This window comes from Hyperolius riggenbachi, chromosome 4 (genome assembly GCF_040937935.1).
Source record: "Hyperolius riggenbachi isolate aHypRig1 chromosome 4, aHypRig1.pri, whole genome shotgun sequence".
Taxonomy (NCBI): Eukaryota; Metazoa; Chordata; class Amphibia; order Anura; family Hyperoliidae; genus Hyperolius; species Hyperolius riggenbachi.
In genome coordinates, this window is record NC_090649.1 from 363,602,244 (window position 1) to 363,628,066 (window position 25,823).

The 25,823-nt window shown below is 44.7% G+C and overlaps 1 protein-coding gene across 1 annotated transcript in view; it reads right to left on the bottom strand.

Annotated features, from left to right (window-relative positions):
- MTHFD1L (methylenetetrahydrofolate dehydrogenase (NADP+ dependent) 1 like) overlaps positions 1-25,823 on the bottom strand; it is a 466,799-nt gene that overhangs the window by 15,206 nt on the left and 425,770 nt on the right. Inside the window, exon 23 of the mRNA XM_068279548.1 lies at positions 19,698-19,798. Coding sequence (XP_068135649.1) covers positions 19,709-19,798 — 90 coding nt within the window. The 3' untranslated portion in view covers positions 19,698-19,708. The remainder of the gene's footprint in view (positions 1-19,697; positions 19,799-25,823) is intronic.

Genomic DNA, 25,823 nt, shown 5'->3' on the forward strand with positions numbered 1-25,823 from the left:
TTTGGATCATAGTTTTGCTGCATAATCCAACTGTGCTTCAGATCATGGGTTGATGACTGGACAGTGTCCAAATCATCCCCATAGTATCCTGATTCTTGCACATGTTTTACTGTAGGTGTATTTCATTATGGGAAAATATTGAAAGCTTTACAAAGTTTATGGTGCCTAGGTCTTCCAAAAACGCCACTTTTAAGCTCTTGTGAGAAGCAAAACTGCGCCCTCTTATGTTCAAGGAGGGGGCCGCCAGACAGGATAAATTTAGCTGTATGACTGCTTCTTGCTGTGGTACTCCACACTGCACTCTATCCTCCTGATACTTAGATGAAATGTAGCATGGAGCAATGCGGCAAGACACGGTGATACAGGTAAATGAACCCCGTTTCTTTCTCCTTGAAAACAAGCAGGTACAATTTTGCTGTATGACTGCTTCTTGCTGTGGTGCTCCACACTGCACTCTATCCTACTGATACTTAGATAAAATGCAGCATGGAGCAATGTGGCAAGACACGGTGATACAGGTAAATGAACCCTGTTTCTTCCTCCTTGAATACGAGCAGGTACAGTTTTGCTCCTTGCAAAACTGTGCTCGCACAGCTTATTCAGCAGTCTACAAATTATTCCAAAGTTTTCAGAGTTCAGTGTTCTCCCCAGGACTAATTAGGTGGACAGGCTGCTTGGCTGTTTTGAATTCCTGCCCTGGGTGCTATCCAAGGCCCCCCCCGCATGCACATAGTTCTGCTCTGCCATGCGCTGATATGGGCTGTTGTCTGCTTGCTTGCACAGAACGGGTCTCCCTCTGCATAGCTATCCCTAGTTCCGGCTGTGCTGCCCGTCCGTATAGTCAGACCTCTAGATCATCGCCTGCCAAGCAGGGATGAGAGGGGAGTGATGTGTGATGATGCGGTATATACTTCAAATTCATGAAGTGACATCACTTGCCATTTCTTGTATTTGACGTCTATGGTGCATCACCGAACATCGCTCCCCTCTCTCTCATCCCTGCGGGGCCGCCGATGATCTGGATATAGGCGGGCAGCACAGCCGGAAAATCTATGAGGAGGGTTACCCATTCTGTGCAAGTGAGCGGATGGCAGCACATATCCAGGGACAGCGCTGCCATTTAGGAACTGCTGCGCCCCCCCCCCACACTGCCAGACCCCCCCAAATAGCTGTGGGCCCGGCTCCCATGGGAGTGCTGCCTGGCCAAGCTCGTGAGTTTTGGCCAAATGAGAGCACCGGGTCGCCGTTCATAGTGATGTGTGTGAGGAGGGGTAACAGGATCTGTGTTCCTTACACTTGTGGATGCTAGTTGGACCTGTTTTTCTGTTGAGCACTGACCTCTAGTGGTAGGAACTTCAGTTATGTCATTTAGCTTCAGCACGTTGTCATTCCATTGTTGTAGCTCAACTGAGCAAGCATTTATTGTTAGTGTATAGTCTGTTATTTACATAACTCAGAAATCAAGTACTCAGAGTAAGGCGGCTGATTCCGTGTTCAACATGGCGGCTTGCGCGCAGGGACCTGCATTTACTGGCCTGACGGAACGCGGAGAAACCGCCGCATGCCCAGAGAACAGGGCGGCGGATTTCGCGTCCGACGCGGCGGTTTGCACGCATAGGCCTACTCCTGTCTGTACTGCTGAACGCGGAGAAAACGCTGCACGCTCAGACAGCGGTGTGGCGGATTCCGCATCCAAAACAGCAGAGGCATTACAACACATGTCTGGTGTGGCTGGGACTGATGGTCCACACGGGTTCAGAAGGACGCGTGCGCGGAGAGGCAGAGCATTTATAACAGTCAGAGGGGTGTCAGCTGACCAGGCCGGTCAACTGACAATTCTTTCAGTTTTCATTGGTCCAGCACTTAGGGGAGGCGCAGGAGAGCGCTGGTGTATATATACTGGGTGCTGGTCATTCCTCTGGTGTCTGGCGTTGCGATCACTACGTGGTAGCACTCAGACCCTGACAGTATCTGTGTTACATTAGACCAGTTTCCAAGGTGTTGATGACCACAGAACTCACACCTTAGTCTAGGAAATTCTGTTACCATCTGTGTTATTATCTAGACCAGTTTCCAAGGTGTTGACCAAGGAACTCACACCTTAGTCTAGGAATTGTTGATTATTTGTTATGACCTTCTGCTTTCCTGACCATTCTTCTGATCTCTGATTTTGTACCTTTTGTCATTCTGATACTCTGTTGCCAAAGCCGGCTAGTCTTAGGATTCTGCATCTGTCTCCTGTCTCTGTACTGTATCTGTCCGTGTGTTAACGACCTGGCCTGCCCGACCTCGAGAACTCTCTCTCCTGTTGAGAGCTAGTTCACAGATCTGTCAGTGACACTCCCTCATTGGTGTCACTCGCGTTCTGTCCTTCCCACTCTCGGCCTGACTCCTCCCTGCGGAGAGCTCAGACCAACGGAAGGAACTTGCTGCGGAGCAGTTCTCCTTATTGCTTTAGCACCTGGTATTCAGGTGCGGTTCTCAAAGTATTACTGTTGCACCAAAACACTCTCATCACTCAGGTGTCCAGAAGTTAGAGATATATCTGATTATCGGTGATACTGCAGATCATCAATAATCGGGTATATATCTGCATTCTTGGTGATACTGCAGATCACCGGTAATCAGATCCCCTCTGTGTTACACCGATCGTTACAGAAGTGTTTCCAGATAGTGAATAGATATCCCTCTCCAGCTGCTCCATGTGATGTTGACAGTTTAACTCTTTGCATCCAGTAATGCAGCACATCAGGAGGTGGGTGAGTGAATGTCAAGCAATTGTGCTGATGAAGAGACTAGCTGCTGTATCCTTCCTCATCTTAGCAGTACAGTACATGATGTTTAAATGTGTTTCTATGCAACAAATCACAATTCACTTTTTTATTCTACCTGGACACTGAGAACATGACAGGAACATGCCAGCTAATTTACATAAAAATTGTGCGCACATGTACACACTCTCTCTCTGCATTCCCATTGACATTGAGTTGGAAAAAAAATTCTGGGGATAACACTGGAGTGAACAAGGTGTTTTATGGCACATGTCACACAAGCCATTATATTCTACTTGTGTAGCAACAGCTTTCACCTAGCAAAACTCCCATGAGTACATTTTTGAACATTTGTTTTCCAACGGTGGAATCATGGATACTGACATTAACAGGTATACTGCAGATGTGTGTCTTGGTGTGAGAGCATTTATTTATTTATAGCATACCTGAGCACTCAAGCACTCATAAGAGATGCAATTGAAAGGTCCACAGGTGGCTGTACCTGGTTGTATTGTGCTGGTTCATGCACATTAGAATTTCTACTAAGCGTCTGATCCTTAAGACATAATGGAGTCCGGGTGAAGAAGTGGCCCAAAGGCTGCAAAACGTGTGTTAGACAGTTTGTGGATTGAATGCAGTCAAAGGGCTTGATTTACAAAGCGGTGCTAACTGTTAGCACGCCTGTGAAAACCCCCTTAGCACGTCTAAACAAGCTTTTTGCGCAAAACTTTTCACGCGTACTGCACAGAGCGCAGGGCGCTCCGCGCAAAGTGCCCGTTAAAGCCTATGGGACTTAGCGCGTGTAAAACTTTGCGCGCGTAAAACTTTGCGCGCGCAAAGTTAGCGTGCGATCTGATTGAGAAATCCGGTGCTAACCTACTTAGCACCCTGGTTAGCGCGTCTAAAGACTTTAGACGTGCTAAGTAGGTTAGCACCGCTTTGTGAATCAAGCCCAAAAAGTTATTTTTTACATTCTTGGGAATGAAACGGGTTTTTGTAAACTATAAGAAATCATTTTTTCAATTGCAAAACCTCAAAGTATCCTTGTATGTTGTTTATCATATCAGTGGAGGGTATGTTGTTTATCATATCAGTTTATTCGTCATAGAGGGTGGACAGCGAAAACAAACTGTGTTATATGTGATAGTATACCAACATTAATTGAGCTTAGTGAGTAGGGATGGTCATAGATATGCAAATTGTTCTGAGTTGATGCAAGTTTATGTACATTTTTATGAAAATGTATGCAGTTTGAAAATGGACCAATCAATTTAAACCTAGGTTTAAATTGATTGGTCCTTTTTCAAGCTGCACATATTTGCATAAAAATTTGCATAATTTCAGAACAATTTGCATCTCATTGATCATCCCTATTAGTAAGGCCTGCAGTCCATGAGATGTATAATAAATAATAAACACACCCAAAGCCAGAACATACGGTAAACCCCTAAGAGGATATTAGTCGAAAATTGACAAAAATTATTTTAAATTTTCATTAACACTCAGCATGCCACTTGCCAACAAATGAAAAAGAATATAAACTGGTAGTCAAAACATTTATCAAACCTCTAACTGCAATTAAAATTGATAAATAAATTAATATATAGACAAAACACTCATAAATGAAATTAATCCAAGCTGTGCCCCTTCAAGCAACACATAATACTTCTTTCTGTTGGTTTGGAAAGTAAACAGACCAATCTATCATCTTCAACAACTATTCCAGCTACCCAGTTGTGGACAGGGCCAGTTTAAGCAACAATGGGGCCCCAGGGCAAAATAAACCTGGGGGGCCCCCCAACAGATACCCCGGAGCAAAAATTGGCATTAAGGGACCTTTTTTGCAGTTGGTATAGTCAGGGTTTGAAGCCCCAATCGGTCGGAGCTCCACATTCTGGCTACCCCAGCCTGCATGGGGGACAAGGGGTTAAAAAGTTTCAGAAAGGGGGACCCCACATAATTAAAAAAAAAAAATGCCCACACTCTAAACAGAAAAAAAAAATAGGGAAAATAGGAAAAAAATGCCAGGGATCTTCATACAGCCATATTGCGGCTGTATAGCGATCCCTGGCCAAAGCGCTGCGGCTGCGTATGGACCCCCTGGAAACCCCGTCAGGAAATTTATTGCTCTTTCTTTTTTGATAAATGTAAAATTACACTACCGTTAGGTACTAAAAGTGACATTTACCGCATTTAAAAGTACTTTTTTCCTTTGAAACTTTAAAATAGATTTTCTCAAAAACTATAAGGTCTTTTTGAACAATTGTTTTTTCCTCTTATTCCCAATGATCTCCTTAACATATCCTGCAAATTTAGGGTTTCTAGAATTTAAGGTGGATTTGCTATTAACCATTAAAGTCGGCTGGTTTTTAAATGTGTATTTTTTTTCCTTTGCAACTTTAAAATCGATTTTCTCAAAAACTATAAGGTCGATTTGAAATTTTTTTTCCTCTTGTAGCCACTGGGGGCCCCTACAAGCTCTGGGGCCCTGGGGCAGCTGCCTCCTTTGCCTCTATGGTAGCGCTGGCCCTGGTTGTGGACAACTTCCAGTGACACTTCATGCACCAACTGGCACTCTATGGTGGACTATAAGGAAATCCTCCCTGCTCCATACACAGCAGCTTTAAGTGGCATAATAGGTCTCAGCCCTCAGAGCTCATATTTATGTATTTTTATTTATTTATTGTATTTATAAAGCGCCAACATATTAAACAGCGCTGGAAATTAGTTAAAGGTTAAATACAATATTTAGGGGTGACATACAGCAATACGACAACACAGAAATACATGCAAACCAGATCACGCAGCACAGTATGAGTACAAGGTAATGCTTAGTCACTGGATGGGCGCATGGAGTTTAGGCAAGTCGAGTTCATTTAAGAGTTCACTCAGATCCATAGGATGGGTGTACGGTAATGGAGGTGCATGAACAGGTAGCAGACAGAAGGCGGAAGACCCTGCTGAAGGCTTACAATCTAGACTCTAGATTCTAGAGGGAGAAGTAGGGGCACAAAAGGTAGGGGACCAGAGTTCAGCTGCGGGTTTTAAACACCAGTGAGGGGGGTAGGCCAGAGTGAAAAGGTGCATTTTGAGGGCCTTCTTGAAGATGTTGAAGGAGGGGGCAACCCCAATGGGTGGAGTTTGGGAGTTCCATAGTGTTGGAGCAGCTATTGAGAAGTCCTGGAGGTGTGCATGGGACTGGGTGATGCGGAGGGTGGTCGGGCGAAGTTTACTGGAGGAGCGGAGTGAGCGGCTAGGTGTGTACCACTGAGTAAGATTAGACATGTAGGTTGGGCAGGTTTTGTGGACAGATTTGTAGGCCAGTGGACAAATGTATCAGCACACCGATGTATCAATAGTTCACGCTCTTTTATTGAGCCATGCGTTCCCACAAAGGTAAAAACCGACAATTGTTTCGGGGGCCACGCAGGGTCCCCCTTCTTCAAGGCGTGTGGTTACAAATGCATGAAAGTTCAACAAACATTATATAGTAACATAATCCCTAATCACCCCACCCACAGTGAAATCAATCAGTGATGTCATCTCCATTGTTTACATGTCAAATATACCCCAATGTTAATCCTCTTTTACAATCAAGGTGCTTATCAAAATGATAATGCTGCTCAGTGCGCACAGCGCTACTGTACCTGAACTTTCATGCCTGCCAGAGGATCCACCGCTCACATCCTGTGGTAAATCTGTGGATAATTGTCCCAGTGGCCCTCCCTGCCGCTGGCCCAATACCCCCGTCCTGCCAGCTACCCCTCCAGCTCGGCGGCCCCCCCGCGGGGGGGGGGGGGGGGGGGGGGCGGCAATTTTTAAAAAATTTACCTCAGGCGGCAAAAAGTCTAGGGCCGGCCCTGATTACCAGTTAACTTTAAATGCTATATGTGTATGAGAAAGTATTACTTCAGGTTATTTCATGTTACCTCTTAGCCTTCTGCTTGTTGTAACCCAATGATATTTGGTACTGGCAACATTCTTAGAACATTTTGCATGAAACACAGAACTGAGGCCTGGTGCACACCAAAAAACGCTAGCAGATCCGCAAAATGCTAGCAGATTTTGAAACGCTTTTTCTTATTTTTCTGTAGCGTTTCAGCTAGCATTTTGCGGTTTTGTGTAGCGGTTTTGGTGTAGTAGATTTCATATATTGTTACAGTAAAACTGTTACTGAACAGCTACTGTAACAAAAACCGCTCTGAAGTGCCGTTTTTCAGAGCGGTTTGCGTTTTTCCTATACTTAACATTGAGGCAGAAACGCATCCGCAATCCAAAATCTGCAGCAGCCCGGGAGCACGCGTTTCTGCAAAACGCCTCCCGCTCTGGTGTGCACCAGCCCATTGAAATACATTACCCTAGCGGATCCGCACCCGCAAGCGGATCGCAAACCGCAGCCGAACCGCTCTGGTGTGCACTAGACCTGAGTAAAAATCTGTACAAGCAAAATTTACAAAGGTGTGAGACAAAATTGTATCATTAAATTGCTTATGTGAACGAAAGGCTAGGATTAGATTTAGGTTATGTCATAAATTCATATATGTCAGATTGATGCGCTTCCTACTTTAAACTATAGTTTTATAGATCTATGGCTTACACACCACTATTGCTAATCATGCTTAGTAAGAAGCCAATGAACTTATCTGGCTCCAGAATTAGAGGTCGTGATTTTCTGAATAAGTGATTTCAATATAGGTTTCATTGTTCTGAAAGGATTTTTTTCCTAGTAACACTTTCTGCCATCAAGTCAAAATTGTGAAAACCAGCATTGGAATTTTTACAAAATTAGGGCAACACTTCATCCCCCATAGATGAACAATATTCTGTCAATAATATGAAAACTAGGCGTTGGACTATGGCAGTGATCTGCAAACTTGGCTCTCTAGCTGTTAAGGAACTACAAGTCCAACAATGCATTTGCCTTTATGAATCATGACTGTGGCTGTCAGACTCCTGCAATGCATTGTGGGACTTGTAGTTCCTTAACAGCTGGAGAGCCAAGTTTGCAGATCACTGGACTATGGAAACCAGCTAACGCGGATAGGCGGCGCCTGGTCGTTTGTGGTTTTGCATGGAAACAGCCCCATGCCAGTTCACGGAGGGTGTCTCCGTGAACAGTGTGCGAGCCGCCGATCGCGGCTCGCACATGTAATGTAAACACGCGAGGAAGAAATCCCCGCTGTTTACATGATACGGCGCTGCTGCGCAGCAGCGCTGTAAGGCAGATCGGCGATCCCCGGCCTCTGATTGGCCGGGGATCGCCGGCAATTAATAGGCTAAAGCCTATCCTATCCAGTGCAGGACGGATATCCGTCCTGCGCCGCTGCGATGGTAAGGGAGAGGGAGGGAAAGCCGGGGAGGGCGGAAAGCGCTGCGGAGGGGGGCTTTGAAGAGCCCCCCACCGGAAAGCGCGGGTAGCTGGCGGCGATCAGACCCCCCCAGCAAGGACATCCCCCTAGTGGGGAAAATAGGGGGGGGGGGGGGGGGGGAGTCTGATCGCCCTGGCTATTTCCTGATCGGTGCTGCGGGCTGGAGAGTCCACGCAGCACTGATCAGAAGAAAATCCCCTGGTCCTTAAAGAGGCACTTAAGTGAACAAAATAAATTGCGTTTTACTCACCTGGGGCTTGCCTCAGCCCCCTGCAGCTGATCTGTGCCCACGACGAGTCGCTCTGATGCTCCGAGTCCCGCCGGCGGCCACTTTCGGTTTCGCCGTCAGGACCCGTCAGGCTGGGGAACGCAGCTGATTCTACACGTTCCCAGCCAAAATAGCACCCCTATGCGGCCATATGGCAACCGGAGCACCTGGATCTGAAAAATAATAAACTGAACCTCCCCATAAGTGAGGTTTGTAAAATGTGCCTTTGCAGTGCTGGAGAGAGCATTATTAATTACCTACGGGGACTGCTAATCTAGCCCACCATCCAAATGCAGTTCGACATGTTTCCCAGGGAGCGACTGCATATCGAAGCTTCCATCGGTGGTGGAGGCTCCCGACCACTGCAATGCAGGCCGGGAGTAGTCAACCCTCAACATCTCCATCATGGGCCAATCACTGCACTTGCTCAGTAGCCTCTACTGTATCCTTGGCTGTGAGTTTACTCATTTAATGTAGTTTGGGTTTTGTATTATATTTTTAATGCTTCAAACAATAGCTTTATTTGCCTCTATAGTTCTACCTGATCTGATACATGCATTACATTTTCCCATGTTTCCACTATTGGTGGCATTTGGGTTGTCCTATATATTAAAACCCCTTTGCCCCTGCGTCATCCTCCTGTTCCTGTGTTTTAGCTACTGCGCATGTGTAGCCGTTGGGACAGGAGAAGGATGGGGCGGGGGGGGGGGGGGGTTGGGTTGGGAAAAGACAAGGCCGAAAACTTGAGAGGCTGTGGCGCAAATCTTAGTCCCCAGAAGACAAACATGCCTTAATCTTCCACTTGAAGAGCTACCAAAAGGTAATCACGGGAAAAAAATCATCCTTTCTATCACAAGAGATTGCAAATGCAGTTAACAAACCAGCCCAACTGTTCCGCACAGTGGAAAAACTCTGCAACCCAGCATGTCAAAAACTTAATATCGAGTCTTCAAAGGACCTCTGTGACCAATTTGCCCATTTCTTCACAGACAAAGTCTCCGCTATAAGGTCCGCCATCCAACTTACAGCATCTGAGCCTAATATAGCGCCGAAGACCATTAGCAGAGACAACGTAACACCTTGGTCAAACTTCAAAGAAATTGATGAAGAAGTCACATCAAGCATCCTCCTTCACGTCCGCCTAACTACCTGTGACCTGGATCCTGGCCCAACACAGTTCATGTTGAACTGCCCCGACTTGTTCGTACCGGTATTCCTCAAAATTGTTAACTGTTCCTTACAATCAGGGATATTTCCTGCTTTACTGAAGGAAGCAATCATCAGGCCTCTCCTCAAAAAACCCTCCCTGGACCCAGAAGCAATGACCAGCTACAGACCTGTCTCTAACCTCCCCTTTCTGGGCAAGCTAATTGAAAAAGCTGTACACCTCCAGCTAGAAGCCAGAATCCTACAAAATAACAGTTATGACCCAATCTGGCTTCAGGAAACACCACAGCACTGAAACTGCCCTCATCCAAATATGCAACCACCAGCTCATGGCAAGAGACAGAGGAGAGTGCTCGATCCTCATACTGCTAGACCTTTCTGCAGCCTTTGACACAGTTGACCATGGCATCTTGATAAACAGGCTACAAGAATACTGCGGCATTGATGGCATAGTACTTCAGTGGTTCCAATCCTTCTTGAGTGGCAGAACCCACAAAGTGTCTATGGGGCCCTTCCTGTCCACCCCTGTAACACTTAAGTATGGGGTGCCCCAGGGCTCAATCCTCTCTCCCCTGCTTTTCACGATTTACATGCTACCGTTGGGAAAACTAATCCAAAAACATGGCCTGACATACCACTGCTATGCAGACGACACCCAACTATATCTTTCCTTCAAGCCTGGTGTGACAGACCCAACTCTAACTATAAACGCCTGCTTACGTGAACTACAGCAATGGATGAATGACAACTGGCTGAAACTAAATGCAGACAAAACTGAAGTCCTTCTGATTGGAGGGCAGAGCATGATAACAAAACAACTTAACTTGCAGTCTTCACCACTGGGAATAGGAGGCACGGATCTATGCAGCTCTGATCATGTGCGTAGCCTGGGAGTTCTAATTGATGGGGATTTAAACTTCAGAACTCAAATCTCTGCTGTGGTGAAATCATCCTATTTTCACCTGAAGAACATTGCAAAAATCAAGCACCTCATACCCCCAGAAGATCTGCCAACCTTAGTCCACGCCTTCATCACATCCCAACTGGACTACTGCAATGCTCTCTACACTGGCCTTCCAAAAAAGGTCTTGTACCGCCTACAGCTGATACAGAATACTGCTGCCAGACTGCTAACCAACCAACCCCGTCACTGCCACATAACGCCAGTCCTGCATTCCCTTCACTGGCTACCTATAGAATGGAGGGTCCTATTCAAGATCGGCCTACTGACATTTAAATCCCTGAATAATCTAGGCCCTGGATACATGAAAGATATGTTACAGCTGCGTAGCAATCCACGCATTCTTAGATCCACAGGTTCTAATAATCTAGTCATACCCAGAGTCCACTTGGAAACTTTTGGTCCCAGAGCCTTTTGTCATGCTGCCCCTACGTTTTGGAACTCCTTACCTCAACAGATCAGGACAGCCCCATCCCTGGACGTGTTTAAATCCAGACTGAAAACCCACCTGTTCAGTTTGGCATTTGCAGAAATATAACTTTTGCTGTGTGAATAATTCATCCTACTAATTACTGAATCTGAGAGAGCCTAAGCGCTTTGAGTCCTATGGGAGAAAAGCGCTATAGAAATGTTATTGTATTGTATTGTGTGCACGCGGGTATGTTGGTGGGCATGTGCACGCTTGCATGCATGGTGGTCACAGGGGTGGGAGGAGGGTTGTGAGGGACTAGAGCCCATTATATTAACGGGCTTAGGTCCACCTAGTATCCCTATAACTTACTCCACTTTTCTCCTTTTTATTCTTCACACAGCAACAGTGTCCTCCCTGTTACCCTCCCCCCCCCCTTCCCTCACTTCACTTTAAGTTCCTGCTTTTCCCCTTCCTCCTTAGTACACTTCAGCACCAATCCGATAGTTTCACATCACTCCCGCTTTCTTACAGGCAACTGCTTTTCTCATTTGAACAAAGACACTGAACTACTGTTATCAAAGAAATTTGCAATATCTTGTTTTGTTGTGAGTTCCTTGTATGTCCTACCTTGTATGTTAACCCATTTATCTATTGTGCAGCGATTCGCAATATGTTGGCGCTTTATAAATACAATACATTTCACTAATATTATAAATACAAAGCTTTGGATGTTTTGATGTTTGTTAATCACGCAACAATGGCTGAACAGATTTGAATTAAATTTGGCATATACATAGTACATTACCTAGAATAACATATAGGATACTTTTCATCCCCATAACCAAAAAGTGTGCAAAGACAAATACAACTTTCACTGGGAAATGCACAGTTGGTCACTGGGTGACTGGGATTAATACTCAGAAAAGTGGGTGGAGCCTACAAAAGCCAATCAAAATTCACCTATTGATTTTCAAGGGGAATATTTAATTGCTGCCATTCTTGCACTGTTAATGGCACAAGCCTCAAACCTGGTACAGTTGGTCATTGGGGGACTGGGGTTCAAATTCAGAAAAGGGGGTGGATCCAAATACAGCCAATCAGATTTGTTTCATTTCAATGCAAAGTATTGATGCAAAGACCGCAAAGCTCACAAACTAGGTAATTGAGTAACTGAGTAATTGTGTGCTAGGGTTCGAAAAAGTGGGCGGGGCCAACACCAGCCAAATACATACCCGGACAACACTGGGCCATAAGCTAGTAATGATAATAATTATGAGATAGTAGTTTTCCCCACCTGCACACAGCCTGCACGTTTACATTTAACATTGTGTTCCTCATTAGCATGGCCGTGATGCCAAGGGAATCCCCAATGTCACAGCCACACCTTTCATTATTTTGACTGGCCATTGTTAATTCTTACACAGGAGGAAAGAGTTTTACCCATGTCACTAAGACAATGTGGCTGAGCCTGTACTAACGATAATGTTTAGGGGTGTGACTTACTGATGGACCAGAAATGTGTCTCATCACCGAGACACGCTTCACGGCCACTTGATCTCAAAAGTTAGAAATATAAAATATATTTATATGCCGGTGTTGTGCGCCATGCTGCACAGAGCAGGAGTGTGCAATGCCTTCTCTCTGAACATCTCACCTGTCATCTCACCCCACATGTGCGCCATCTAATCACAGCAGTGCGGGTTAAGAGGGGGCATGTGCGGGGTGGACAGGGACAGCGCTCCAGCCAATCAGAGCAGGGCGGGGAGACGGAGGCGCATGTGACACAGAAGGACATAGCGACACACAGTTGCAAGCTTGGAAATTATAAAAGACATAAACCTGACTTCCTTCTAAACTTGAATAACTAAATAACACACACATTTATATTAATTTTTCTCCATTACAAAAACAGAAAACTGCAGAACTTCCATTGTAGATAGAAATATAGGTTATAATAATTCACTAGCAGGTAATTTATAAGGGTGAAGAAAAAAAATTGTGTTTTCATGGGCAAGTGAGACAGGAAAGATTAGTGGAATTCAATACTCGCTAAGGTTGACTTTAAGAGACTTTCCTGAGATAAAAACATTTTACTTTTCCAGAATAGAAACCAATTAAACATTAGCAGAATGGAGTGTGGGGGTGAAAACATTTTCATAAATCCAACACTTCAGGCTTGTCCGCCTTATTAAAACTTTACTAAACAATTATTAAATAACAATAATTCTTGGGAGTATGACAATGGAAATTGCAAAAGATTGAATATTATTTCCAGACAAGCCAGCAAGGACGTAGTTGAATTTCTGAATGTCTGTATTTTTTTTCGGCTTCCAATAGTCCAAAAATATATAATAGCAGCAACTTAAAACAATACTGTTTTATGCCAAAGGCATGTGACAAGTGAGTGGAAAGAAATAAGCTACACAGAATTTATTTTATCCTATACATTTTACAACATGTTAACCACATATACAGGGAGTGCAGAATTATTAGGCAAATGAGTATTTTGACCACATCATCCTCTTTATGCATGTTGTGTTACTCCAAGCTGTATTGGCTCTGAAGCCTACTATCAATTAAGCATATTAGGTGATGTGCATCTCTGTAATGAAAAGGGGTGTGGTCTAATGACATCAACACCCTATATCAGGTGTGCATAATTATTAGGCAATTTCCTTTCCTTTGGCAAAATGAGTCAAAAGAAGGACTTGACAGGCTCAGAAAAGTCAAAAATAGTGAGATATCTTGCAAAGGGATGCAGCACTCTTAAAATTGCAAAGCTTCTGAAGTGTGATCATCAAACAATCAGGCGTTTCATTCAAAATAGTCAGCAGGGTCGCAAGAATCGTGTGGAAAAACCAAGGCGCAAAATAACTGCCCATGAACTGAGAAAAGTCAAGACTGATTTTTCTAAGGCTTTATGGACTGATGAAATGAGAGTGAGTCTTGATGGGCCAGATGGATGGGCCCGTGGCTGGATTGGTAAAGGGCAGAGAGCTCCAGTCCGACTCAGACGCCAGCAAGGTGGAGCTGGAGTACTGGTTTGGGCTGGTGTCATCAAAGATGAGCTTGTGGGGCCTTTTCGGGTTGAGGATGGAGTCAAGCTCAACTCCCAGTCCTACTGCCAGTTTCTGGAAGACACCTTCTTCAAGCAGTGGTACAGGAAGAAGTCTGCATCCTTCAAGAAAAACATGATTTTCATGCAGGACAATGCTCCATCACACACGTCCAAGTACTCCACAGCGTGGCTGGCAAGAAAGGGTATAAAAGAAGAAAAACTAATGACATGGCCTCCTTGTTCACCTGATCTGAACCCCATTGAGAACAATACACAGAACACCTCTCTGAACAGTGTCTGGGAGGCTGTGGTTGCTGCTGCACGCAATGTTGATGGTGAACAGATCAAAACACTGACAGAATCCATGGATGGCAGGCTTTTGAGTGTCCTTGCAAAGAAAGGTGGCTATATTGGTCACTGATTTGTTTTTGTTTTGTTTTTGAATGTCAGAAATGTACATTTGAGAATGTTGAGATGTTATATTGGTTTCACTGGTAAAAATAAATAATTGAAATGGGTATATATATGTTTTTTGTTAAGTTGCCTAATAATTATGCACAGTAAAAGTCACCTGCACACACAGATATCCCCCTAAAATGGCTAAAACTAAAAACAAACTAAAAACTACTTTCAAAAATATTCAGCTTTGATATTAATGAGTTTTTTGGGTTCATTGAGAATATGGTTGTTCAATAATAAAATTATTCCTCAAAAATACCACTTGCCTAATAATTCTGCACTCCCTGTAGACCTTTTTCCTAATGGTCAGACCACACCATGTAGTAAAACGAGAAAAAACTGAATTTTATTTCTAAAGACAGACAATTGTCTTGTCCAGATGATGGAAGGGCGGCTCAATTCCCCTCTCCCCAGCGCCTCCCTCCTTCCCTATGTAGAGTCCTGAGTGGAGCGTAACAGAGTTTATTCACCCAGCTCTCGTCATTCACTGACTAAATCTCCCTTCAATCTGGGGCACCTCTAGCTACTTAATATTGAGGGTACCTCTGGCTACATAATGCTAAGGGGCACCTGTAGCTACCTAGGATGGGTAAAGGATAAGCGAAACCTGGGTCAGCCAGCACACCTGCGGTATGGTTTGGTGGGGGTTTGTGGGTTCCTGGAGGGCAAAGTTTAGGGTGCCAGGACATCTGTGCCTATAGGCTCCTGTGGTGTAAATCCAGGCCTGGTCTTGTCCCCTTTGCAAAGACACTGAAGTCTGTCTTCAGAAGGAAAAAAATGGTTTTGGGTAGTGTGGATAAGGGTTATCATTCCATGTCCAGACAGGCTGGTGGTTCCACCAGAAGGCTGGCACTGAGATTCCTGTGGCCCTCACATCTGCCAACCTCTTCTTGGTCCACTGGGAATTGGATCATGTATTTTTCGGGAGAGGGAGCGTTGACACTTAGGTCCAGCTCTGGATCAAATTTATTGATATCCTGGTTGTATGGTCCAGAAAGCAGGCCAAATTTGAAACATGGGTAGAGGAACTTAATAATAATTATGTAAATCTTCACCTAACAGGGTGGGGAGGCAACAGTTTGGATTTTCCTGGATTTAAAAATTAAGGTGAATTCTTTTCTTCACTTTTAAGCTTTTTTACAGTCATCATAGATATTATACTGGTACTAACGGCAGGGGGGCAACGTGGCCTACTGTAGTAACCTATGCATTGCTATGGTAACACATGGTACACAGTTCAGATACTGTGCATTACACTAAAAGGGTAACACAAGTACCCCCTTTAAGTTTTACCAGGGGTTCATGCATCAGTCCCATGGTTTCATGCAGGATTTCTAGTTAAATGTTGTCTCATCAAACCTTTCTGCTACTTGGTTGCAGCTGATGGATAGATCAGTCAATCAGGTTTGACCATGTAAATTACCAGAGAGGATAACGAGAAAGCTATACTGAAGTAAAAAACACACCTGGTCCATGAAAAATACAGTAATCTATGAAGGGGAAGCACACAATGTAGTTTTGGGAGGTGCAGGACCAAGTACGTATAATCAGCAAAATCCAAAAAGGTCCAAACACAAGGTACTTGCAATACTTATTATATCATAAGTGTTACATCCACACCATTCAATCATCACCAATCAAATACAACGGTCTTGGATGTAGAACTTATAATAAATATCGCCAGTTAATATTTACTCATCATCCTGATTACGAATACAAGTTACTCTGTTCAAAGTTGGTGATGAGTTGCACTTTAAACCTAATTCATGGTTTAGTGGCTCATGATCTGTTGTGAAATCAGGACAAAAACATGGGATTAAGTACTTTGAAAACAAAATAGAAATGTTTCTCATATAATAGCTGTATATAGGTGGGCGTCAAATTGATGCACTTTCTATACCCTTGTTTAGGCAATTTAATGCCCAGATCTTCAGACTCAGCACAAGTTTTGTATAGATGCATCTGGTCAGTGTTTCTGAAAGCCTGGTGCACTGGTGTTTTGTCGCACATGCTGAAGAATTAATTTTCATTTAACAATTCTTGTCAGTTGGCTGGGTTTTTGGCTGATTGCTATATTCCTGCCTGCAGCAAGGAGCCTCCTGCTACTCTCCCTACACTCAAGATGGGATAATACAAGATATGTGGCTGAGCTCAGTACAGATGACTATCACAGATGAAAAGATTATTCTTCAGGTGAAAAAGCGGTACTTGTACATGCTGTCATGGATGTATGTGAATGGTTTTGTATGTCCTTTAAAGCATGGCTTACAGTCGGTGCCATATAAATGCAAAAAATACATAACTGAGGATGTTGTACACAACACTTTCTAACTTGCAATAAAAGCACCTAAATAAAAAATGAAGCATTTAAGTACTTTTCCGGCACTGTAAAAGAATGTACAGCCTGTACGGATTTACAACATCAGCACAGGGGTGTAGAATTGTTATGGTGACTGTATTTGTAACTTCAGCCAATCACCAATTTGTATTTCACAGACCTATTTACAGGCCATCATTTTTGTACTATACAGTATTTCCATATGGCTTATTACCATTTCCAGAACAATTCTGAATCAAGTAAAAAATCTGGTGCTGCCAAGTGAAATGCAAAAAATAATGGATGTGTATTGACAAGTGACAATAACCAGTCAAGAGTAGTGATGAGCTCATGAGTAGTGAGCTACTCGAATCCATGATTAAAATGAGGCTTGATTACGCTCAGGTGTGCGGCTGGGAGAGAGGGGGTTACTTACCCATCAGTCCGCGGTCCTCTATGCGTTCCAAACGTCTTGCACATATATCCTATTGGACGCGTTGCAAGACTCACTACGCGCACTTCCTCCAAGTCGGATGAGTCTTGGAACTCATCCAATAGGATATGTGTGCAAGACGTTTGGAACGCATAGAGGACCGCGGACTTATGGGTAAGTAACCCCCTCTCTCCCAGCCTCACACCTGAGGCAATCAAGCCTCATTTTAATCATGGATTCACTACTCATGAGCTCATCACTAGTCAAGAGTACCTAAAAAATTCAGTGACATTTACTCTGGAAAGCACTGTGGAAGATGTTAGTTTAATAAAATGCATAATAATGTATTCTTTAAGTCAGTTTCTGAACTGTTCTAGCCCAAGTATCCCCTATGGCAATCCAGGTCTATCCAAGGTCCTACAGACTCCGAACTATGGTCATTAGTTAATGCACAAGGAGCTGTTGAAAACAGCTCAAGACACTTGACATGTTTAAAAGGGTGCTACGGTGTTAAGGTAGCTGTCCATTGGGAGGATGTTAAGTTTGGCTGGGTTAAGGGTAGTTGACCACTAGGGGGAGGGGTTAAGGTTAGGTTTGGAGTCTGGGGGTACTTTGATAGACCTGAATTGTGATAGTGGGTACATGGGTTAGAAAATTTGAAAAACACTGCCTTACAGAAAATATTATTATGCATTTTTATTGCACTGACATCTTCCACGCACTTTCCAGAACTAATCAAGTTGCCAAACAATTCATATCAATAATGGTCTCTCAAAAGAGCACACAATCGAATGTATCTACAACAGTCTAAAGTTCATGTAGTGAAGAAGTTAAATAACCAGTTATACGGTGTGCTGCACAGTTTTACTGTCTGCATTTGCTGAATAAAATTCATTATGACTATGAATCTACCTGGCCACTAAAATCAGATTTCAAAATAACTGACCTGTATGTTCTTGGGATATAGGAGAAAATAGGAGTGCCTGGAATAAATACACATAACCGAGGAGAGAATATACTAATTACATGCAGGTAGTGTACTGCTCAGCACTGGTCTTTAGTGCTGCAAGACAAGAGAGCTATCCACTTTGCCACCAGAAAGGCCACATAGTGTTTGATGTCAAGCACAATCTGCTTTACTTCTGTCATTTATTACCAACGTATGGCTCTGTACATTAGTTCCAACACTAAGGAGGAATACTTTCACATATGCTAATGCAAGAAAAAGTGTTAGCTATAAGGGACAAGGCATTTATTGTATAAACACTCCGTTTTTTTTAAGTACTTGTACGTAATGGAATGGTGGCTGGGAAACAATGGTTTGATTTGCAAAACATATGAAGTGCTGTGTTACAGCAATCAAATTATAAAAAAAAGACATCACTCACCGCAAGAATGGAAATAAAGGGAACCGTTAGTTTGTTAACACTGGCAAGATTTTACCTCAATTATATATTGAATTGCAGTATTTTAAATGATTTTCCATGCAAGCGTTGCTGTAAGGGTTAAATCCACCGAAAACCAATATCCGAGATGTTTTTAGCGGCTGAAAAGTGAAAATATCTAACGGCTCCTTAAGTATCTCAGCTTCTCTAGTGTCCACATCTTTGCTTACGTTCCCATGTGGGCACACCTGCTTCCGTGCTTATGGGGGTGTCATTCTCTTCTTGCATATTACTTTAGGGAGAGTCAAACACAGAGTGGAAACACCTGTGTACATTACTGATGCAGCAAAAAGGAAGAACCATAAACTGGTGGGAGAACGTTGCACTGAAATCTCCAAGATATCCATGAGAGAAGACAGTGGACCGCTTATCCCACCAGACTCCGCAAAAACCTGAAAACATCCTTTTTTCGTGGGCTGATCCATCAAAGGTAAACTACCAGCAATTCAAAAATAAAATAAAATAAGCCCTTTATGCTTTCCACCACTTTTAACTCCTTAACTATATCAGGATTAAAAATCAAAGTTGTGTAGGCACAAAACTTTTCAAACAAACCTCCCACTAACAGAGGTTTATAAAGTGTGTGGTCTTTTGGAGGAGAGAGCATTCACTTACCTATGGTGGAGCCCCCTCCTCCCATTTATATGCGGCCTCCATCTTCTCTGTCCCTGTGCCACAGAGTGAAGTTACGTGTCCCTGGCCGCCGCAATGCATGGCAGTTGATGTAGTCCATTAAAGTGTTTTACATCTCTCTGCATGCTCTGCAATGGCCAGGGACGTCAAAAAATGACCGCAGGAACAGAGAAGATGGAGACTTGCATATAGATTGGGGGAGATATGGAGCATTCAATAGAATTTCAGGGCTAAGAGATTGTTGAAGTGAAAAAGACGGTATAAATATAAATATGTGGTATTCTGATTAAAAAAGCAGTTCTGTACCTTACTGGTCTCTAGCAAAGCTTTTAAGCTTATTTTGGATCACTATGTATAATCCTGGAACATAAAACCTGGTGTCAAAGTAAAATAAGATACTATACCGGATGTCTGATCAGAACAGTCCCTTCACTTCCTCGGTGTCAGGATCCAGGTCAATGTCATAGAAGCAAGGTCTTGTGGGTAATCCTGGCATAGTACTCATCTGTGACGAAAATGGTATATTATTCAAATATTACATTGTACACAAACACATCAATGAACTGATCAACTGTTCATAGGCAAGAAAAATATTTTACTTGTTATAAGGCACTTTAACAAAACTGCAGTATATTACTTAATGTAACAAGAATCACAGAGTAGTACCAAAACTTGAGAATAGCATACCTAAAATTCAAACAAAACAAAGAAAACACATGTAAGCATGTTAAGGGTTAAGGCTTCTTGCACACCAAGACGTTGTGTTAGGTGGCACGTTAAGGTCGCATAACGTGCACCTAACACAACGTATGGTGCTGCAAAAGCCGACGGTAGAGTGAGCCGCGTTAGGCTGCTCGATGCCCATAATATCTCCCAGAGTGGCGCTGATTGGCCAGCGGGACCACGTGATGCGGAGCGAGACACTCCGCATCACGTGGTCCCGCCGGCCAATCAGCGCCCGCCAGTGCAGTGAATATTAAGTAGCCATGTGCGCGGCTACTGTAGCTGGCTCTCCCCGCCTCCTCCGCCCCCCACTGCGCATGTGCAAACAGTCTAACGCGGCTATAGCCGCTCCAACGCCGTAGCATGCTGCACTTTGCACAGAACGTGCAGCGTTACATGTAACGCAACGTGGGCTGTGTGAACAGCCCACTTGTGTTACATTGCTGTGCGTTGGGGGAGCGTTACAGGCGCACTAACGTGCGCCTGTAACGTCTTGGTGTGCAAGCAGCCTAAAGGAATACACACAGGCTAACAACCTCAAAATATCAGGCTGTTCTTGACCACATTTTACAATAATCACTCACTGCACATTTACCAGTGGAGGAAATAATTATTTGACCCCTCATTGATTTTGTAAGTTTGTCCAATGACAAAGAAATGAAAAGTCTCAGAACAGTATCATTTCAATGGTAGGTTTATTTTAACAGTGGCAGATAGCACATCAAAAGGAAAATCGAAAAAATAACCTTAAATAAAAGATAGCAACTGATTTGCATTTCATTGAGTGAAATACGTTTTTGAACCCTCTAACAATAAAAGACTTAATACTTAGTGGAAAAACCCTTGTTTGCAAGCACAGAGGTCAAACGTTTCTTGTAATTGATGACCAAGTTTGCACACATTTTAGGAGGAATGTTGGTCCACTCCTCTTTGCAGATCATCTCTAAATCCCTAAGGTTTCAAGGCTGTCTCTGTGCAACTCTGAGCTTGAGCTCCCTCCATAGGTTTTCTATTGGATTAAGGTCCAGAGACTGACTAGGCCACTCCATGACCTTAATGTGCTTCTTTTTGAGCCACTCCTTTGTTGCCTTTGCTGTATGTTTTGGGTCATTGTCGTACTGGAACACCCATCCACGACCCATTTTCAGTTTCCTGGCAGAGGGAAGGAGGTTGTCGTTTAGGATTTCACGATACATGGCTACGTCCATTTTCCCGTTAATGCGATTAAGTTGTCCTGTGCCCTTAGCAGAAAAACACCCCCAAAGCAAAATGTTTCCACCCCCATGCTTGACGGTGGGGACGGTGTTTTAGGGGTCATAGGCAGCATTTTTCTTCCTCCAAACACAGCGAGTTGAGTTAACCAGCTGGGCGGTCTGGACGAGCTCAGCTCGTCCAACACCGCCAGCGGCTGCCGCTCAGGCCCTGCTGGGCCGATTTTAATGAAATAAAAAGCAGCACACGCAGCCGGCACTTTGCCAGCCGCGTGTGCTGCCTGATCGCCGCCGCTCTGCGGCGATTCGCCGCGAGCAGCGGCGAAAGAGGGCCCCCCTAGCCGCCTGAGCCCTGCGCAGCCGGAACAAAAAGTTCCGGCCAGCGCTAAGGGCTGGATCGGAGGCGGCTGACGTCAGGACGTCGGCTGACGTCGATGACGTCACTCCGCTCGTCGCTATGGCGACGATATAAGCAAAACAAGGAAGGCCGCTCATTGCGGCCTTCCTTGTTTATTCTGGGCGCCGGAGGCGATCGGAAGATCGCCTCCGGAGCGCCCTCTAGTGGGCTTTCATGCAGCCAACTTTCAGTTGGCTGCATGAAATAGTTTTTTTTTATTTAAAAAAAACCCTCCCGCAGCCACCCTGGCGATTTAATCAGAACGCCAGGGTGGTTAATGCCAAAGAGCTCTATTTTGGTCTCATCAGACCACAGCACCTTCTCCCAGTCACTCACAGAATCATTCAGGTGTTCATTGGCAAACTTCAGACGGGCCTGCACATGTGCCTTCTTGAGCAGGGGGACCTTGCGAGCCCTGCAGGATTTTAATCCATTGCGGTGTAATGTGTTTCCAATGGTTTTCTTGGTGACTGTGGTCCCTGCTAATTTGAGGTCATTCACTAACTCCTCCCGTGCAGTTCTAGGATGCTTTTTTACCTTTCTCAGAACCATTGACACCCCACGAGGTGAGATCTTGCGTGGAGCCCCAGAGCGAGGTCGATTGATGGTCATTTTGTGCTCCTTCCATTTTCGAACAATCGCACCAACAGTTGTCACCTTCTCTCCCAGCTTCTTGCTAATGGTTTTGTAGCCCATTCCAGCCTTGTGCAAGTCTACAATTTTGTCTCTGACATCCTTGGACAGCTCTTTGGTCTTTCCCATGTTGGAGAGTTTGGAGTCTGCTTGATTGATTGATTCTGTGGACAGGTGTCTTTTATACAGGTGACTAGTTAAGACAGGTGTCCTTAATGAGGGTGACTAATTGAGTAGAAGTGTCTAACCACTCTATGGGAGCCAGAACTCTTAATGGTTGGTAGGGGTTCAAAAACTTATTTCACTCAATGAAATGCAAATCAGTTGCTATCTTTTATTTAAGGTTATTTTTTTCATTTTCCTTTTGATGTGCTATCTGCCACTGTTAAAATAAACCTACCATTGAAATGATACTGTTCTGAGACTTTTCATTTCTTTATCATTGGACAAACTTACAAAATCAGTGAGGGGTCAAATAATTATTTCCTCCACTGTATATGACTTGTCAATGTCCCTTCAAAGAAACAATTCACATGTAAGATCTCGCCGCTCATGGCGGCAGAACGCCGAGACCCACGCTGAGGCGCAAGCCTCTGGGTCTCGGCGAAGCTCTGATGTCAGTGAAGCGCACGGCGCTCAGTTCCCATTGGCTAAGCGGTGGACGTGTGATCAGTACGTGCTCCGCCGCTGTAAACGGTGACAACGTGCTGACACGCGCAAGATGACTGGATACTTTTGGATTCTTTTTAGTTAATTGGTTAGTTTTAGTATAAAAGTTAGGTGGGCGCCCTCTGTCATTGCCCGTGATATCCTCTGATGGGCTTGTTGCTGAGACTGCGCTCACAACTGCTGATCTAGTGCCGACTTTGTCTGTATCTTGACCAAGTTTATTTTCAGATTGATCTCCTGTTGTCAACTCCTGTTTGTTCCTGACCACGCTCTCTGTTGGTTTACCCGTTGCTGACTCTGCCTTGTTCCTGGATTTCCCTGATTGCTGTCTGGATCAACTTCGTTTAATGGACTGTTCTTATGAACTCTGCCTGGACTGACTCAGATTGTACTGATCAAATCTTCTGGAAAGTGTGTAACTATCACCAGCCTGCCATTCTTGGCTACCATCTGGACTGCCTCCAAACAGCAGGCCTCAGGTGACTATATCTGAGGTCACTATGCTTATATTACTCATACTGCTTTGTTTGGTGAATACTATATGTCAGCCTGTATGTTACATTTGCCTGCAGGGTATTGTAGAATTGTATTGTAACGATTGGTGTCAACACGCAGAGAGAATCTGATTATTGGTGATCTGCAGATTCACCAGTAATGCAGATATACACCAGATTATGAATGATCTGCAGAATCACTAATAATCCAGGTATGTCTAACCTCTGGACACCTGAGATATGAGTGTACAATGTAACAGTAGCACTTTGAGAGAGAACCGCCAGAGGAACTGGAGGTATGAAGAAAAAGGGATTTCACCTCAGACTGTGGGTGAATCCCTAGGCCAAAGGCTCCCGAGGAGAGGGGCCTAGGCTTGGTTGCAGGAAGCCCTGCTGCTAATATAAACAGGCTTGCCCTAACTAGGTGTGAGGGCCTATTCTCTATGCCCTGGAACCGGGTTAAGTTGAAGAGTGGGCTCGCACACCAGCTTCGCAATAGAGCAAAACAGTCCTTTATTAATCCATCATGTGTCAAACACAAAGCATGACAATTGTTCCGGGGCCACTACGGGTCCCCTTCATCAGATAAGTGCAGACAAAACGTTTTGTCTGCACTTATCTGATGAAGGGGACCCGTAGTGACCCCGGAACAATTGTCATGCTTTGTGTTTGACACATGATGGATTAATAAACGACTTTTTTGCTATATTGAGAAGCTGGTGTGCGAGCCCACTCTTCAACCTCACTACAAGCATTGGATGTTGGCTTAGCATCCAGGACTCGGCACCCGATCTTTGAAAACGGAAAGGAGTGCCGCTCCTAACCCTATTGTTGCTGGAACCGGGTTAAGGTATAACATAGAAATGACACAGTATCCTAGTCTTGGGTGTGAGGTCCGTAGTCACAACACCCTGGAACTGGTCTAAAGCATAACATAGAACTGACACAGTATCCTAGTCTTGGGTGTGAGGTCCGTAGTCACAACACCCTGGAACTGGTCTAAAGCATAACATAGAATAAGCATGAGAAAGTATTCTAGCTCAGTGTGGATTCCTAGGTCCTTCCTGGTTCAACCACACTGTAGGATCTGACTGAGGTCTGTGTGCCAACACGTAAGCATTTGCAACGGCAGACGATGTGAGACTGAGGGACGAGTGGTTATATAGTGCAGCGCTGGCCAGCGCTGCCCAGTCCCTTCCAGCCAATCTGCATACAAACTTGGATCAGCTGACCAAGGGAGTCAGCTGATCCCTCTCTGCTTCCCATAAAGCTTCTGTCTCGCCACGCGCGCGTGTATTCCTCAGCCTATGTGCACAGAAAGGCTGCACCAGGTCAGACACATGTCGCCACGCGTAAACCGCCGGACTGGACGCGGAAACGGCCGCCACGCCGTCAGAGCACGCGGCGGCCATTCCGCAACCCTTTACAGTACCCCTCCCGAGGAGTGGACTCCGGACACTTCCCACCAGGCTTCTCAGGATGTAAGTCATGGAACTCTCTCCTCAATTCATCTGCGTGCATGCGGCACTCTGGTACCCAAGTTCTATCCTCCACACCATAACCTTTCCAGTGTACCAAATATTGCACAGAATTTTGCAGCACCCGGGAATCCAGAATCTTCTCAACCTCACACTCGGGTTGATCATCAACGAATACAGGGGGGGGGGGGGGGGGGGGAGTGGAATCCACCTGCACTGCCGGCTTGAGCAATGACACGTGGAATGATCTTACACCACGCATACTGGTAGGAAGATCAACGACATAGGTGACAGCATTAATTCTCTTGGTGACTGGAAACGGCCCAATAAATCTGGGCCCCAACTTGGGTGACATTTGTTTCAATGCCAGATGTCGCGTAGACACCCAGACCAAATCTCCTGGTGAAAAGTCCCATTCAGCAGCGCGTCTCGTCGGCCTGCTTTTTCTGAGATTTGAAAGCCTCCCCCAAATTTGTTTTCACCAGAGCCCAAATTTGTTTCAACGCAAGCCGCCAATCCTTCAATGCTGGGAAAGAAGTAGATGCCACTGGCAAAGGAGCAAACGTAGGGGACCTCCCTGACACTACCTGAAAAGGGGAAAACTCAGAGGAAGAACTTTTCAGGTTATTGTGCGCAAACTCCGCGAAAGGTAAAAATTTTACCCAGTCGGTTTGTGCATCAGCCACGTAGCATCTGAGAAACTGTTCCATGGATTGGTTGACCCTCTCAGTCTGGCCATTCGTCTGCGGGTGGTAGCCTGAGGAAAATGAAAGATCCATGCCCATAGAATGACAAAATGCCCTCCAGAACTTAGAAACGAATTGGACTCCCCTGTCTGACACCACATTCTCCGGAATGCCATGCAGCCGGAAAATGTGCTATATGAAGAGGTTAGCCAGCTCTTGGGCGGAGGGGAGTCCTTTCA